At 47.2% G+C, this 18949-nt stretch overlaps 1 protein-coding gene across 1 annotated transcript in view; it reads left to right on the top strand.

Moving 5' to 3' along the window:
• The first annotated feature begins 292 nt into the window (after positions 1–292).
• PARVB (parvin beta) overlaps positions 293–18949 on the top strand; it is a 78613-nt gene continuing 59956 nt past the window's right edge. Inside the window, exon 1 of the mRNA XM_040345817.1 lies at positions 293–551. Within this exon, the coding sequence (XP_040201751.1) occupies positions 434–551 (118 nt within the window). The 5' untranslated portion in view covers positions 293–433. The remainder of the gene's footprint in view (positions 552–18949) is intronic.

Here is an 18949-nt window from a genome sequence, read left to right as displayed (position 1 = left end):
ACCCACATCTGAGGCTGTGATCTCTTCTCCACCCAGATCTGAGGCTGTGATCTCTTCTCCACCTAGAACTAAGCCTGTGATCTCTTCTCCACCCAGATCTGAGGCTGTGATCTCTTCTCCACCCAGATCTGAGGCTGTGATCTCTTCTCCACCCAGATCTGAACCCGTGATCCCTTCTCCACCCAGATCTGAGCCTGTGATCTCTTCTCCACCCACATCTGAGCCTGTGATCTCTTCTCCACCCAGATCTGAGGCTGTGATCTCTTCTCCACCCAGATCTGAGCCTGGGATCTCTTCTCAGCCCGATCCCTCAGTGTCCCTGGGAAGGGCCGGCCCGATCACACCCCTCCCCGGCCGGGCGGCTCAGCCTCTTCCTGTCCTCCCAATTATCACATGAGGACGATCCGATCCGGGGAGAGATCAGCCGGCAGAGATGTCCGCAGCCTCCCCGCTCCGATCCCCGACACTGCAGCGCAGCCGCATGAAGAAGGATGAGTCTTTCCTGGGGAAGCTGGGGGGGACCCTGGCCAGGAAGAAGAAAAACAAGGAGGGTGAGTCAGGGGGGCAGGCTGCGAAGGGTTAAAGGGATCTGTGCTTGTGGGGGACTGGGAAGGGTTAAAGGAATCTGTGCTTGTGGGGGACTGGGAAGGGTTAATGGCAGTGTGTGCCGGGAGGGAGGAGACAGTCAAGAGTTAATGGGAGTATGTACTGGGAGGGCAGGCTCTGAAGGGTTAATAAGTCTGTACTGGGAGGGTGGCAGACTGTAAAGGGTTAATGGGAGTGTGTACTGGGAGGGCAGACTGTGAGGGGTTAATGGGAGTGTGTACTGGGAGGGGGGCAGGCTGTGAAGGGTTAATGGGAGTGTGTACTGGGGGGCAGGCTGTGAAGGGTTAATGGGAGCGTGTGCTGGGAGGGGAGCACACTGGCAAGAAAAGGGTTAATGTAATATGGTGGAAGGGGTTGATGTCGGTGTCGGGCTTTACATGTAGCTGGAGGGTAATGAATGTCCTCTGGTCAGGGAAGGAGGTTGTGGTAAAATAAGTTATTATTGAGGTCTGCTGATGGGAAGGGAGCAGCCAGGAAGTGGTTAATGTGGTCTGCTGATAAGGTTGGGGGGGGGGGGGGGGTCAGGCTGGAAGAATGTGGTGGGTCTGGTGATGGTTAGGGGGGGTAATTAAAGGACTTTGCTCTGAGAAGAGACAGGAGAATGTATGGAGGACAGTTAGAAATGTCCGGACTGTATGTCCTCTCTACATGGAGCACCATACACAGAGTCGCTGTGGTTGCAGCTATAAAGGGTTAATGACAGATACAGCAGGGCTGGTGGTGACCACAAAGTGACAGAAAAGTAAACCATAAAAAGAAACTATTCTATTCCAGTACAGTATGTGTCCCTTGTATAAATCTGGGCTCCTCCAGGTTCCGGGTAGAGGGTGGCTACGTTCCTTCTCCGTGGTCATGGGATGTAGGGATGGAGCCACCCTCTCTTGCTCGCTCCTGAGATGCCGTGGCATTATGGACTGTGATTAATGTGCACGGCTCATTCCAAACAAACAGAAGTGATGGGGGGAAAGCAGAGGTCCAAGAGATCAGATGATGTTATAAGGAGGCAGAAAGAAAACGATTTAAAGAGGAATTCCGCCTGGGGAAAAATAACTCAGAAGCTACAAATACTGCAGCTGCTGACATTTAACATATGGACACTTACCTGTCCAGGGAGCCCGCGATGATGGCACCCCAGCCCATTCTCGGATTGACCTGGGTGCTGCTGGCGCTATTGCTGGCAAGGAAGCCTTTCGGCTTCACAGCCGGTTCCCGACTGCGCATGCATGAAGCGTGCTGCGCTTTCTAATTGGCCCGGAAACAGAGGAGGGGGGCCGAACCTCCGAGGGGCGTCGCCGGAAGTGGGAAAGGGAACCTGTCAAAAACAAGTACCTGTTCTTCCCCCCCCCCCCCTGAAAGGTGACAAATGTGCCACCGAAAGGGGGGAGGAAGCAGATAAGCGGAGCTTCCACTTTTGTGTGTGGATTATATTTGTGTCACTTCTAATATGTGTGAGAAATTTTAAGGAGAATGTCCCGCTGGTTCCTGATCAGAAGCGGTCATTGAGCTGTCGGCGTGAGCTCTCATCACAACCTCAGACCACGGCTGATATGTGTGAGCTGTGGGCGTCAGTGAGCTGTCGGCGTGGGCTCTCATCACAACCTCAGACTACGGCTGATATGTGTGGCGGCTCGGTGTTGAAGCCGCTTATTCTGCTGCCTCTTGTATGCGGTCAGGAAGAGGTTAATCTGGACATTCACGTGGCAATACCCCATAATGACAACGTGAGAGAAGTTTGTTGGAAAATAATCCCCGGTACATAACTATTCACAGCCTTTGCTCAATACTTTGGTGAAGCACCAATGACAACCTCAAGTCTTTGGGTATGATGCCACAAGGTTGGCACACCGATTTTTGGGCAGATTCCCCCATTCTTCTTTGCAGGACCTCTCAAGCTCCATCAGGTTGGATGGGGAGCGTCTGTGCCCAGCCACTTTCTGATCTCTCCAGAAATGTTCCATCGGGTTCAGGTCTGGGCTCTGGCCGGGCCGCTCAAGGACATTCCCAGAGTTGTCCCGTAACAAGTCTTTGTTGTCTTGGCTGTGTGCCTAGAGTCGTTGTTCTGTTGGAAGAAAAACCTTTGCCCCAGTCTGAGGTCCAGAGCGATCTGGAGCAGGTTTTATTAAGGATGTCTCTGTATATTGCTGCATTCATCTTTCCCTCGATCCTGACTAGTCTCCCAGTTCCTGCCGCTGAAAAACATCCCCACAGCATGATGCTGCCACCACCATGCTTCACTGTAGGGATGGTATTGGGCAGATGATAAGCAGTGCCTGGTTTCCTCCAGACATAGCATACTAGCTCATTATGTGGCACTTACCTGAGATCAAAGCACTCCTCCCAGTATGGTGCGCGACCCTCCTGTCCCCCCCCCTCTCGCAGTATGGTGCGCGACCCTCCTGTTCCCCCCCCCCCTCGCAGTATGGTGCGCGACCCTCCTGTTCCCCCCCCCCTCGCAGTATGGTGCGCGACCCTCCTGTTCCCCCCCCCCCCTCGCAGTATGGTGCGCGACCCTCCTGTTCCCCCCCCCCCCCTCGCAGTATGGTGCGCGACCCTCCTGTCCCCCCCCCCCCCCCCCTCGCAGTATGGTGCGCGACCCTCCTGTCCCCCCCCCCCTTGCAGTATGGTGCGCGACCCTCCTGTCCCCCCCCCCCCCCCCTTGCAGTATGGTGCGCGACCCTCCTGCCCCCCCCCCTCCCAGTATGGTGCGCGACCCTCTCCTGTCCCCCCCCCCCCCCCCGGGTTTGGTGCGCGACCCCCTCCTGTCCCCCCCCCCCCTCCCAGTATGGTGCGCGACCCTCTCCTGTCCCCCCCCCCCTCCCAGTATGGTGCGCGACCCTCTCCTGTCCCCCCCCCTCCCTGTAGGTTGCGCGGCCTTCCTGGCGCCTCCCCACAGTATGGTGCGTGCCCTTCCTGTCCCCCCCCCCCAGTATGGTGCGTGGCCCTCCTGTCTGTCCCCCCCTTTTTTGGTGCGTGGCCCTCCTGGTCCTCCCCCCCCCCCCCCCCCCCCTTCTTGTAGTGTGTGTTCAGCACATTATATCATGTCAGTTCCTTTGTTCTCTCCTTCCTGTCCCCTTCTTATATCATCCATATGTCAGGAAGTGCTGCAGCAGCCATTCTCACGACCAATTCCTTCCCATTTTCTGCAAGTCTTTCTATAGAGCTGACATATTGCTATTCTTATCTACTTCTCTGATTCCCATCAGTCTCATACTGTGTGTGGGATGGGTCCTCTGTATGGGGCTTGGCACACGAGCGCGCACTGACCCCCTGGATGTGGGTTGTCATGAGGCGGAAGATTGGGTACAGACGGGCGAGTTTAGGGACATATGTGACAAAAATAATCACAAATTGTATCTTTGTTGGATCAGCAGCATCTGCTCGGTCAGTGTCCAGCACAGGACAATATGGTTACATTGTCATTACCAATAAGTCATTACCTAGGGCACTCTTCAGGTAGCTACGTACAGCACCCTGCTAGCCCCTCCCACCAGCCGTGATCTGTCTGCATGGCATACAGAAGCACAGAGACCCAGTGACGTCACGGAGTCTGAAATAAAATATGTAATGAAGACCGATTTTTCAAAAAAAAAAAATTATAAAAAATTGCAGCATGTTGATTGAGGAGAGGAATAAGGAAAGGACAATTATGTAGTTTAAACTTTGTGGTATTAGACCCCAAAGCAAACCTTTCGTGTATTGCAGCTCACCAATTCTTACATGTGATGGCTGCATTACTTTTATTTATTTTTACATTGTGATCTGGCAAATAAGTCTTTCAAAAGAACAAGCTGTTTTTGCAGATGTAGCATTTAGGTTGAGACAAACCATTTACTACTGACGGGAGTGCTTATAATGTTCACCTTTTTATCCATTAAAAACCTTTACCCTAAATGGGGGGGGGGGGGGAGCTGTTTGTACAACTTCTTATAAAAAATGTTAGCCAGAGTTTGGCTTCAATTTGTTATATTCAGTGGCGGCTCGAGACAAATGGTGGGTGTTTGCTATGCAGGTGCTGGAAGTATGAGCGGGGACACTTATGCGGCGTGTGATGTGGATGTAACCTGCAAGTGGGCGTGGCCCAAAAATTTCGTGTTTTTTTAATTTATTTTTTGCAATGTTTCTTCATGGTCTATGGCTTGTACTGTTATGCCTAGTACACAGAGTCGTTTGGTTCTCGGTTTTCGGGAAAAACGATCGTGTGTACTAGGCATAACACTTTTCAACCCGTTGTGTAGGCAAAATGGGGTTGCACTGAGGAGACGGTGGGATTTAAAATAAGCCCTCCGCAATGCAAACCCCCAATCGCTCGGTCCTTGGCTGCTTCTGCCGCCATCTTCGGTGAGGGAATCAGGAAGTGCCCGATTCCCTACTGCGCATGCACGTGGATCGCGGCGCGCCGTCACTGTTCCCCTCTCTCCTGGGAACAGTGTTTCCCAGAAGACAGTGGGGGGGGGGGGGGCGACGTGCCAGGCTGGATCCGCGGAATTCCGAACCCGGAAGTGGTGCAAATACCTGACAGGTATCTGCACCCCCCCTCCCCCCTGAAAGGTGTCAAATGTGACACCGGAGGGGGGGAGGGATCCAAAAAGCGGAGGTTCACTTTTTGTGTGAACCTCCGCTTTAAGGAGATTCAACCTCTGTTTGTCCTGTTTACCATTATCATTGAAAGTAAGGCTCCATGCACACTGAAGCTAAAAAAAAGCTATAAAAAAAAACGCCAGTAGCTTTGCAGGGAGCCTTTCAAAGTTTTTTAGCGTTTTTGCAATAGCTTTAATCAGAGTTTTTCAGTGTAGCTTTTTTTTTCATGGATAAAAAATTTCTAAAAACGCTGGCGCCAGCGTTTTTCGGTGTTCTGCGTTTTTTTTCCCCGCCAAAAAACTGCACTTTGAACGCAAATTTTGGGCGTTCAGAAAAAAAGCCAATAAACTCCAAAGCTAAGCTACACTAAAAAAACGCCCAGGTGTGCATGGGCACATAGGCTAACATAGAGTTCAGTTTATGGGCTTTAAGAAAAAAAAAGCCAAAACGCCAATAAACTGCAGTTTATCAGCTTCATTTGCAGGGATCTCCTCCCACTTCCTTTATTTGCTATGGGACAGGAAGTGAAGGGGAAATCTCTGCTACGGGACACAGGTGGTAGAAAATAAATATGAAGGGTTATAACCCCCCCTTGTGCTATACAAAATGGAGGGAAGTTTTGATTCTGGTCCTACTTTAACCCTTAGCAAGACTGCTGGTACATTTATAACGCCCCCCCCCCCCCCCCCAGACTGATAATGCTGTTGTCCAGATGTGTCCCTGTGCTCCTTCCTCCAGAGTGGGAACATTCTAATACAGGAGGTGTGTTACTGGCCAGATCACCAGGTGAAAAAAAGAGAAAGAGTCTAAAAAATAAAACGAATAGTCACTACAAGCCCATTGTAATATGACGTCAACAGAAGCATCTCCTATCCTGGGCGAGCGTCATATGTCGTCCTCGGCTTCCCGACCATTCTGTGTGCCCGCCGCGTCACTCGGGAGCCGATGCGCGTGCCTGATGTCCGTCGGGCACTTGCAATTGCCGGTAACAGAGCATGGACATGAATCTGTGTGTGTGTGTGTGTAAACACACAGATCCACGTTCTGTCAGGGGAGAGGAGACCGATCATGTGTTCCCAGTACAGAGGAACACTGATCGGTCCCCTCCCCCTGCAGTTAGAATCACTCCCTAGGCAACACATTTAACCCAAGGGGGGAAATGCCTGATCCTCTGTTCATACAATGTATTAACAGCGATCAGTCATTTCCCCTAGTGAGTCCACCCCCCCCCCCACAGTTAGAACACACCCAGGGAACATACTTAAACCCTTCCCTGCCTCCTAGTGTTAACCTCCTCCCTGCCAGTGGCATTTATACAGTAATCGATGCATTTTTATAGCACTAATCGTGATAGTGTCTGATATGTCTGCCGTAATGTCACAGTCATAATAAAAATCGCAGATCGCCGCCATTACTATAAAAAAATTATAATAATAAAAATGCCATAAATCTATCCCCTATTTTGTAGATTCTATAACTTTTGTGCAAACCAATAAATATATGCTTATTGAGATATTTGTGTATAAAAAAAGAAAAAATATGTAGAAGAATACGTATCGGTCGAAACTGAGGAAAAACATCGTTTTTTTTAAAGGGGGGGGGGGGAATTAGGAATATTTATCATAGAAAAAGGGAAAAAATATATGTGTGTGTGTGTGTGTGTGTGTGTGTGTGTGTGTGTGTTTTTTCTTTTCTTCAAACTTGTCCCTCCTTCTTTTGTTTATAGCGCAAAAAATAGAAACCACAGAGGTGATCAAATACCACCAAAAGAAAGCTCTATTTGTGGGGGAATTTTTTTTTCGGGTACAATGTTTCATGACCGCGCAATTATCATTCAAAGTGCGACAGCGCTGAAAATTGGCCTGGGCAAGAAGGGGGCAAGAATGCCCTGTATTGAAGTGGTTAATACCCCTATAGGCTGTAGAGCCCACTCACCTGACACCAGTACATTGCGGTGATGCGTTATCACGCTTTGCAGTAGGGCGTATTTTTACTGTGCGCACCCCCCCAAGGGATCTGCTGTAAATGAGCTCTAAAATTGCCGTGGCAGTTTGTTCTAATACGATAGATCCCCTTTTTATGTCCTTTGTCCCACATTCTGTATACAGCACATAGATGAATAGTGTAGGCTGGCACACACTGAATGGACTTGTAATCACAGTCATATTTTTTTGCACTGCTCAGCTATTTTTATATCGTCTCTGTGACCTTGGATGTGTGGGGGGGCACGGAGGAGGAATATCGTGTGCCAAAAAACTGAGTGTGATGATGTGTAAGAGAACAGGCCGCTTCTCTAGGGAGTCGGAGCTTCAGTGACATTAATATGCTTTGTGCTGGCAAATCATAAGCAGTTTCAACTTAAACAATAATCTTCTTTTTTGGTCCGTTAAACCCCTGGAAGGGTTTTGTTATCTGTTCAAAAAGTGCCCAAAAGATCTGTTGATTCTGCCAGAATTGTTGCCAGCTGATAACTTTCTGTGCCAACTGTTATCAATTACATTGTTCTCTGAGGACTACAGAACCACGCCCCTCTCTCCTGTGGAAAATGTAAGATTGAGTTGACGTTGTCACCTTAGGCCAGGGATTGTTACTGGCAGGATCACCAGGCGAGGGGGAAAAGTCTAAAAAAAAAAGCCAATGATGGCTGCTAGTCCAACATTGTACATGTCGGTGAAAAGGGAGCTGCCACCACTGGGGATTTGTGATTGTTATATAAAAGGGGAACGAAGCTCCACAAATACTCACCTCCACTCCAATACTGCAATGTTCCTCGCCAGAGCAGACATCCTCTAGTCGGCATCTTCAGCCACCCTGATTGGCCAGCAGGAGAATGTTGTAACTCCAGTGCATGCGCAGAGAAGAGAATGGCTGCACTGACGAGGGACGGTGCATTATTGGTGTTCATTCATTCTGGAGACACACATTCTAAAGAAGACTGCAAACTAGGGTGCCCACGTGTCCCGGATTGCCCGGGACTGTCCCGCAATTGACATGTCTGTCCCAGGCACCCTCATTCCGGGACAATACAATGTCCCGGAATGAAATAGAGGACACAGCCACCCCCTACTAACTAATAACTACATTTCCAGAACTGGTTGCTAGTGCCAGCGCTGCCTGGCATCTTGCAACCAGTGACAATTTGCTCTCAGACAGTGAGGCCAGGAGCGAGGCCTGCGCCTATTGCAGCACTGCTGTCCCCATCCACCTTGGCACCTCCTCCTTCTATGGCACTCAGCGGAAAGCAGCAGGGTGTGATCTTCACTCTCCAGATTGTGACGCCACTCATTTCCTTCTACACGCGTGGCTCATGCAGAAGGAGTGACAAGCAGCACTGCATCTGGTGGCAGGCTATGGGTGGCAAGCGGCACTGCATCTGGTGGCAAGTGGCACAATCACCTGACAAATAACCCACCGCCAAATTCCCCATCAACCAATAGACTACATTTCCCCTACCCCCTCATCTTTTTTTGGGGAAGCTGAGAGAGGGGTGTGTCCCTGAATGGCAGTTTGGAAATGTGGTCACCCTACTGCAAACAGGCAGGTAAGTTGTCTCATCTGCAATAAAGAACCAGACTGCTTGAAACTTTTAATTCTAACTTTTTTGTTTTTAAGTGCTCTTTTACACTAGTCTCATGATAAAGCATGTGCACTCTGATGTGGTGTTGCCTGAAAGCTACCCCAAAAAAAGATGGCAAATGATTAGTGACCAGTATTGCCTGTGGTCCCCCCCGCATTTTTCCTCCATTACTGACTTACCATGCCTTCTTCTGTGCCGTGTCTCTGTATGCGGGCAGCCATGTTGCTATAGGCAGGGCTTTACTTCCTTATGTCTGAGCCTCCAGCAAGGAGAACAGTGACCAGCACATTAATGACATCCTCAAATACAAATTCAGATCTCCTTAAAGTGGATGTAAACATATATAATCTCCAGTGAAGTGAACAACCTCAGCTGATATAGAGATTAAACAAATCCTTCTACATAGGTTTTACTTGTTTATCTGCAGTCTTCTCTTCCCTACACCCCTTCAGAAGGGCAGAAAAGTGTTAAAAAGGAGGGGGTGGAGAAACTGCAGTTACAGTGTGTGTATGGTAATTGGCGGAAAGGAACACCCCCTCCCTCCACACAGCAGAAGAACTGTGTTGTAAATGGACAAGCTCTGTTTTGAGCTCCCCCCTGACTCAAATTTATCTTATGTATCTGGAAAAGTTCTCAGAATTGGCTCGTGCTGATAGCAGAGGAACAAAGCACCAGAGAGAAACAACACTTAGAGCTTTGGAGAGAGAGAGAGAAGTAAACGCTACAGATATTGTATATGTGCTTTGCTTAGCTTCCATGACTGAGGTTTACAACCACTTTAAGACTAGCAGTCGGAAGCGGCAGTGTCTTGGACGTTCTCACGCTGCAGATGTACAGCTTTGAGGCTGTAGGCATGGGAGACCCTGAGCACATAAACATACCAGGAATCGCCTTGCTATTTTTCAGGAGAAATTCAAGACAATAGTTCCCAACCCCCCCCCCCCCCCACACACACACACACACTTTTTCTTTTTTTTTTTCAGAGCACTGCATAGACACAATTAACATTTCCAAAGGTTCCCTATAACGCAGAAAATCTTCACTTGTGAATACAGGTCCACTTGTCAACCATGTAATGCATGTATGCGAACAAAAAAAAGATTGGCTTCAATGCCAGCAGGACAGGCTCCTAATCATATGACTGCAGTGACAGCCAATCACAGAAGTCATATGATCGTTTAATAGGATAAGTTCACTTGAAAAATCTATAAATGCTACGGCGCTCCACAGCACTGTGGTAGTTTGATAACTACAAGCTGAAAGCTGCAAAGGATGTCATGGATGTTAGTTCGTTCACACACAGAGCTGTGTGAGTGAATGCTGCGGCTGTGTGGGCGGAGCCCTGCACGGTTGAACTGATTTCAAAGACTGACAGCTAGTATGGGGACTTTCTCCCCATACTGCTGTCACCGGGGGATTCGAGGCAGTGGCTGCAGCATTGGAAACATGTTATATGTTAAAAAGAGGTGGAACGTGATAGGTTCACCTTTGGGAACTTGTTACATTTTAGTAAAAAACAAAGTTCTCATTATTCCCCACTCCATCCAAAAGCAATGAACAACGTTTTGCCTGGGCATGCACTTTAGGGCATTTGTACTCAAAGCCATCTGAGATGTGAGTACCCATGGAAGTATTGAAGGAGTTTTCTGGGAGTAATATGACATTTTGCCCTGGTACCAGCCCCAGTGAGTGATCTTTCTGCAGGATAAACTTCTGATGGGTTTTCTTCTTATAAAGGAAAAGTAAATGGCCATATATATGTAAAAACATTACTCACATGGCAGATGAAATATGTTAAAGACACAGGACCAGGTTCTCAAAGGTGATACGACGGCGTATCTCCAGATATGCCGTCGTATCTCTGAGTCTGAGCGGTCATATCTATGCGCCTGATTCATAGAATCAGTTACGCATAGATTTCTATTAGATCCGACCGGCGTAAGTCTCTTACGCCGTCGGATCTTAACTGCATATTTACGCCTAGAAATATGTAAATCAGCTAGATACGCAAATTCACGAACGTACGCCCGGCCGACGCAGTACAGATACGCTGTTTACGTTAGGCTTTTCCCGGCGTAAAGTTACCCCTGCTATATGGTGGTGTACATGCGGCGTACCAATGTTAAGTATGGACGTCGTTCCCGCGTCAAATTTAGAATATTTTACGTTGTTTGCGTAAGTCGTCCGTGAATGGGGCTGGACGTAATTTACGTTCACGTCGAAACCAATACATCCTTGCGGCGTACTTTGGAGCAATGCACACTGGGATATTTTACGGACGGCGCATGCACCGTTCGTGAAAAACGTCAATCACGTCGGGTCACATAACATTTACATAAAACACACCCCCCCTGTTCCACATTTGAATTAGGCGGGCTTACGCCGGCCTATTTACGCTATGGCGCCGCAACTTACGGAGCAAGTGCTTTGAGAATACTGCACTTGCCCATCTAAGTTGCGGAGGCGTAACGTAAATAGGATACGTTACGCCCGCTCAAAGATGCGCCGATCTACGTGAATCTGGGCCATAGTATAGTTCTTGTTAAATTTTTACGTGCATGTTATTGCTTTTATATTATTAAATATTTGTAGCCTGACCACTAGAGGGAGCACTCTGGCACCACCTAATTCACCCCTATATACAATTCTAGGTGCAAGTACGATATTGGCCACATAGGGGGTGCTTTGTTTTTAACGAGTGGACAAAATTCTACACTTGCGTTGTGAGTTTGTGGCTTTTGTAAATAATTTTACACATATTAAAACCTGTTTAGAATAGAGAAGCCCCCCGTCACTGCCAGCTGTTATTATTTGAAGGAGAAGAGTGGGCCATGTTGATGTGTTGGAGGTGTGATATGGTGACAGGCTTGTGTGTTGGATATTTACAGCGTGTCAGGGAGTCACTTCACTATGTTGTGAGGAATGTGAGACCGGAGGGCTGGGAGGGAATACAGCAGAAATGACTGGGTGGAGAAGCCGCTGTATAAACACGCAGTAATCACTTAGGAACTATAAGGGTACCGGCTTCCTTCCATGCTTTACTGTCCTTAAAGTAACCCCATCAGCATAGCGTCCCTTTCTATAGTGCAGCATACCTGTATTAGAAGCCTCAACCTACCTTTCTAATAACCCATTTATTGATCTGCCACCTCCTTCGCTCCTCCCCAGCCGCTGCAAGTATTCCTAAATACTAAGGCCCGGATTCACATACATTGGCGCATATTTATGCCGGCGTAGCGTATCGTATATATGCTACGCCGACGCAGCGCAGAGAGGCAAGCACAGTATTCACAAGGCACTCGCTCTCAAATCTACGCTGGGTTTCCTCGGCGTAAGCCAGCATAGGTGGAAGTGGGTGTGAGCCATGCTAATGAGGTGTGACCCCATGCAAATGATGGGCCAAGCGCCATAGAAGTACTTGCGCCGTCCTGTGGCCGCATCCCAGTGCGCATGCTCAGAATCACGTCGAAACATCAGCCGAAGATCCGTCAAATCACTGCCTACGACGTGAACGTAACCTACGCCTAGCCATATTCACATACTACGTAAACAACGTAAAATACGACGGCTCTGTTCCCTGGTCCATACCTTTTGCATGAGTTGCGCCCCCTATATGGGGAATAACTTTACGACGGACGTACGACTTACGCAAACCGTGTATATTATGCGCTGGGCGCAACTACGTTCGTGAATCGGCGTATCTCCCTCATTTGCATATTGCATAGAAAAATCAATGGGAGCGGAAAATGCGCCCAGCGTAAATATGCGCCAACGATACGACGGTGTAGGCAAGTTACGTCGGTCGTAGGAAGCCTATTTTTAGGCGTGTGGGCACGGCGCACAGATACGACGGCACATAGTTACACTTACGCGGCGTATCTCGAGATACGTCGGCGTAAGTGCCTTGTGAATCCGGGCCTAAATGTATAAAATATCTGCCCCCCCACCCATACAAGGCAATGGGATGAACCATTTCATGCAGCGGGGGAGACGGGTATTTAACCGGGTGAATATTAGCAGTGGCCTAAGAGGCCGAAGAAATGACATGCCAAGGAGTAGATCATCGAAAAGGTACAGTGACTCTTCTATTACAGGTATGATGTGCCTTACAAAGTTACCCTGTGCCAAACCCAATCTCATATAAGGTTTAAAGGATAAGTCCACCTTTCTGATCATGTTACACCCATATTTATTGTGTAACATGAAACATGGTCACATTCCATAGCTACCCACCCTCAAGCCACCTCCCCCTACCTAAATTGCTTTTTTTTTCTTCTGTAACATCCTGTATTTAGTTTATTTTATTTCTTTATTTGGCACAGCTCTGTATGGCTCCGCCCACACAGCTGAGCCAACCAATCGGAGATCAATTTAGAGCAGGGGTCTCAAACTGGCAGCCCCCCAGCTGTTGTGAAACTACAAGTCCCATGAGGCATTGCCAGTTACGAGCATGACTCCCACAGGCAGAGGCATGATGGACACCTGGAGGGCCGCCAGTTTGAGACCCCTGTTTTAACCACTTAAGGCCCGGACCATATTGCTGCCTAAAGACCCAAGGGGTTTTTACAGTTCGGGACTGCGTTGCTTTAACAGACAATTGCGCGGTCGTGCGACGTGGCTCCCAAACAAAATTGGCATCCTTTTTTCCCCACAAATAGAGCTTTCTTTTGGTGGTATTTGATCACCTCTGCGGTTTTTATTTTTTGCGCTATAAACAAAAATAGAGCGACAATTTTGAAAAAAATGCAATATTTTTTACTTTTTGCTGTAATAAATATCCCCCAAAAACATATATAAAAAAAAAAAATGTCCTCAGTTTAGGCCGATACGTATTCTTCTACCTATTTTTGGTAAAAAAAATCGCAGTTATCGGTTGGTTTGCGCAAAATTTTTAGCGTTTACAAAATAGGGGATAGTTTTTTTGCATTTTTTTTACTACTAATGGCGGCGATCAGCGATTTTTTTTCGTGACTGCGACATTATGGCGGACACTTCGGACAATTTTGACACATTTTTGGGACAATTGTCATTTTCACAGCAAAAAATGCATTTAAATTGCATTCTTTATTGTGAAAATGACAGTTGCAGTTTGGGAGTTAACCACAGGGGGCGCTGTAGGAGTTAGGGTTTACTTTGTGTGTGTTTACTAGTGTAGGGGGGTGTGGCTGTAGGAATGACGTCATCGATCGTGTCTTCCCTATAAAGGGAATGACGCGATCGATGCGCCGACACAGTGAAGCACGGGGAAGCCGTGTTTACACACGGCTCTCCCCGTTCTTCAGCTCCGGGGACCGATCGCGACGGAGCGGCTGTAAACAAATAGCCGCGCCGTTGTCCCGGATCGCTCCCCGAGCGGACCCCGACCTCCGCATGTACCGGGGGGGGGTCCCGATCGGACCCCCCACCCACGTCTAGCAGAGGACGTACAGGTACGTACATGTGCCTGTCCGTGCCATTCTGCTGACGTATATGTACATGAGGAGGTCGGGAAGTGGTTAAGCCTCGTACACACGATCGGATTTTCCCGCAAACAAAACCTCAGACTTTTGTCCAAAGGGCGTTGGCCAGGAACTTGTCTTGCATACAAACCGCACACAATTGTCGGCCAAGAAACACGACCGTAGTTGCGTACAGCTCTTTAGCGCCACCCTTTGGGCACCTTCTGCTAATGTTGTTGTGTTTGAGCATGGCTTCCGAGCATGCGTGTTTATACTTTGGAAAATTTTTAAAGCCTGCCATCCAACATTTGTCCACGGAAAATCTGACAACAATTGTCCAATGGAGCATACAAACGGTCGGATTTTCCGCCAACAGGATGTCAAAACACAATTCCCATTGGAAAATCTGATCGTGTGTACGAGGCTTGAGTGACTTGTAGAGCTATATAGAGCACAAGTGCGATGTCATTACACTCGCCATTCATTACTTCCTCCAGCTCCATAATAGTAGGTCCGTACCCCGATACAGACCTGGGTCTGCAGGAGCCTCTGCATTGCACCCATAACACACCCATCCTTGTCTGCAATGTTTGCAGGCTTCTAATAATAAAAATAATATTTTTTTTTGAAAATCCAATGTGGTAGATGCCTTTTTAAAGAAACCCTTTAATCTCCTTTTAACAAATCCAAATGGCCATTCTCTGCAATAGAAGAGGTAATATACTTTTGTGTGTGTGTGGCCTCCATCATGGCCTAAGACATTTAATACTGTGGTCCTATCCTAAGCCCCACTCCTCCCCCACATCATTTACATCAAATTTTAGTCGTCTAAAATCGAATGGGTGTAATTAAATTGTAATGCATTAGTAAACATTTCTCTACAATTTCCAAACTCCTTATATACCGCTGGAGCGAATATTTTATTATTTATGGTATTGAGGCATGAACGTGCACTACAGACCACTGTTCATTTCAAAGTCAAATTTCAATTTAGTTTTAGGGCGGGTTCACACCTATGCGAATTGAGTGCGGCTTAAACCGCATCCAATACGCAGAACATTTCTAAATACATTGTTTTCAATGAGGCTGGTTCACATATGTGCGATGCATTCGCACTGCGCATTGCAGTAAAAACGTGTGCGGATTTTATGCCTTGCGGTGCGGCTCAGGTGCGAATTCAGATCCATTATCTTCTATGGGTACGCAGCTGATTCGCAGATGTGTTCAGTTCTCTTCAGGAATTTCTCTCATTCAGCTCAATACACTTCTCCCCCACTCTCCTCTCACCTGGAACTTCTCCCAGGTCTCCAAATTCGCATCTAAAACGTTGCTAATCTGCTGAACACTTCTGTAATCTCTCTGCAAAGATAAGAGAGCTGAAATTCGCACCGCACAAGTGTGATTCCGGCCTTAGTCTTTTGACTAAAATGCCATTTTTAGTTTTAGTTGTATTTTAATCATCTAAATTTTTTTTTTTTTAGTTTTAGTCGACAAAATTAACACTGGTTAGGAGACACAACCCCCAGGGAGGGGAGTATAGTGGTTTGTGTCTTGCAGGTTTCTAGTGGTATCATTAGAGACCACATTTGACTGAAGTTGTTAAAGTCGGATTGTAACAAGTGTAAGCAAAATTGTTTTATTCATATAAAATGTGTCTATATTCTGGATACATATGGATACACCGCGTAATTTCAAAGTTCCCGCGTCGTATCTCTGTTTTGTATCCACAAAACAAGATACGACGGAATCTGTACTCGATCCGGCAGGCGTAAGTCTTTGTACGCCGTCGGATCGTAGGTGCATATTTACGCTGGCCGCTAGGTGGCGTTTCCGTAGAGTATGCAAATTAGCTAGATATAGCAATCCACGAACGTACGCCCGGCCGGCACATTTTTTTACGTCGTTTGCGTTCGGCTTTTTCCGGCGTATAGTTACCCCTGCTATGAGGCGTATCCTATGTTAAGTATGGCCGTCGTTCCCGCGTCGAATTTTGAAAATGTTACGTCGTTTTGCGTAAGTCGTTCACGAATAGGGTTTTGCGTAGAATGACGTCACCGTTGTAAGCATTGGCTTGTTCCGGTTTAATTTCGAGCATGCGCACTGGGATATTAACATAACGCACCCCCATCACATAGATTTGAATTGCGCGCCCTTACGCCGGGAGAATTACGATACGCCGCCGTAACTTTAGAGGCAAATGCTTTGTGAATACAGCATTCGCCTCTCAAAGTTGCGGCGGCGTAGCATTACGCCTGCATAAAAATACGATCCGCTACGTGGATCTGGCCCCATGTGTGTATATATTTCTCTATTATGTTATCAGCAGGAAGCAGGTTGCGTCGTGTATGTGCTTTGTCACTGCCTTCTATATAAATTCTGAGGAAAGGCCTTTTTTTTTTTTTGCTCTTCCTTTTCTACCATCACTCTGGTCTGTTGAATACTGTATAGTACTTTGATGGAAAGAGTAAGTGTTTTTTTTATTTGTGTGTGTGTGTGTGTGTGTGTGTGTGTTGTCGCTATATATTTTTAGGCTTTTCTAAAGTAAATGTAAGCCCACTTACTAATATATCCTATACACATATTACAGATCTTCTTAATCTTTCTAAATGTACAGCTTTTATTACAATTCTCCCTAGATCCATGTTTGGACACTTTTTCTGATAGGGTGACAACACTCTGTCCCTGTCTCCCAATTGTGCTCCTGAGTTGTCACCCTGACACACAGACTTTCAGTGGAGACTACAAGTGATTTGTTTTTACTGTTTCAGGTGTAAACTCTGTTGTCCAATCACAATTAGGAAATCTGTACACTCATGTAAATGTGATCCATATGCAAAAATTTGAAGTACCGCTCAACTGCAAAACTTCCCCTTCGTACAAACTAGCGCATTCAGGCTTGATCAGAAGATGGAAATGCAGCTCACCAGAACCCAGTCACTATATAAAGAGGTAGAGATACGGCTTCAGCCTGAGTTTCTCCTCCTGGCTATGGTCCTTTGACATGTTTCGGCCTGCCTACAGGACTTAATCATATTGATGACATGATCTGATTAAGTCCCATAGGCTGTCCGAAACATGTCAGTGGAGCATAGTCAGGAGGAGTTCAGGCGGAGGCCGTATCTTTACCTTTCTATATAGTGGCTGGGTTCAGGTGTGCTGCGTTTCCCTAAATCTGGTTGAACTGCAGGAATCCTATTTTTGTTTTGGGTATAAATATGCTTTAACTTAAAACATCAGATATAAAGGATACAGCAGTGTAATCATTGGCTCCTGGAATTTTAAAGCATGACATTTTGGGTTATTTATTTACTCTGCATAACATACCTTTTACTGCCCCCCCTTCTTTTTTTTTTTTTTTTGTTTTTATTCATGAATTGTAAGAAAAAAATTCCAAAAAAAAAGTACATTTGAAAGACTGCTGCGCAAATACAGTGTGACAAAAATATTGCAACAATCACCATTTTATTCTCTAGGGTCTCTGCTAAAAAAATATATACATAATGTTTTTGGGGTTGTAAGTAATTTTCCAGCAAAAAATACAGATTTTAACTTGTAAGCAACAAGTGTCAGAAAAAGGCTTGGGCGTGAAGGGGTTAATGCTACATTTGCACAGGCAAACAGTGGTACGAATGACAGCGGCAGTTATCTGCTGATATTCCTGCAGCGGTTTCAGCCACCAGTGAGCAGCTAATACCTCTCTCAAATGTGTATTTTATCTGTGTTATAAATGGGTTTGTCTGTAATTTTAAAGCGGAGTTCCACCCAAAAATGGAACTTCCGCTTTAAGGGAAGGTGGGTGACCCCCTGACATGCCACATTTTGGCATTTTTGTTTGGGGGGGGGGGAGCGGAAACCCTCTTTTTAGAGGGTTCCAGCTCCCATTTCCTCCCAGAAGGAAGTTCATCTCTCCCCCCCCCCCCCTTCCCTCTCGACAATCATCTGGGACACGTCACAGGTACCAGATGATTGCCCGACCAGTCACAGTGCGCAGAGTGAGCTTCAAAGCCGGGCGCCCACAGTGACCATGCCAGCACGGGGGAGAGGAGCGGGGCTTCGTTCCCCCGCATCGCTGGACCCTGGGACAGGTAAGTGTCCGATTTATTAAAAGTCAGCAGCTGCTGTATTTGTAGCTGCTGACTTTTTTAATTTTTTTAAAAAAAAAATTCATTCGGAACTCTGCTTTAAACTTTAAAGTGGAGCTCCTCCCAAAAGGGAGGTTCTGCTTGTTTGCACCCTCCGCCACTGCTACATTTGGGCAGTTTTTGGTGGGGGGAGTGTGTACCTGGTTTGGACAGGTACCCCCTCTCACTTCCAGCTCAGATCGGCGCCGCAAACTGAGCCAAAAGTTCACCCCCTTCTCCCCCCCCCCCCCCACGCATGCGCAGTAGGAAACAGGCTGTGAAGCCACAAGGCTTCACTTCCTGTTCCCATTACTACAGATGCTGGCACCTGTGAACATCATAGGATCCCTGGAAAGGTAAGTTTCCTTCTATTCAAAGTCAGCAGCTACAGTATTTGTAGCTGCTGACTTTTTCTTGTCTCTGAAGGAGCCTGGAGCTCCTCTCTAACCAGATCCCGCCCAGCTGTCAATTTTGCTATAGGCTCTCCTGTTCTGACTGGACGTTGTATGACGTCCTTCGGAATGAGGTACGTGACAATCGGTAGTGCGGTGTGTCGCTTTGTCACACCGCATCTTTGATCACTTAAAGAGCTTATGACGTAGGCCCTTTACCATGTGATACACTGTGTC

The sequence above is a fragment of the Rana temporaria genome, chromosome 3 (genome assembly GCF_905171775.1).
Source record: "Rana temporaria chromosome 3, aRanTem1.1, whole genome shotgun sequence".
Taxonomy (NCBI): Eukaryota; Metazoa; Chordata; class Amphibia; order Anura; family Ranidae; genus Rana; species Rana temporaria.
This window is presented reverse-complemented; position numbering and strand designations above follow the sequence as displayed.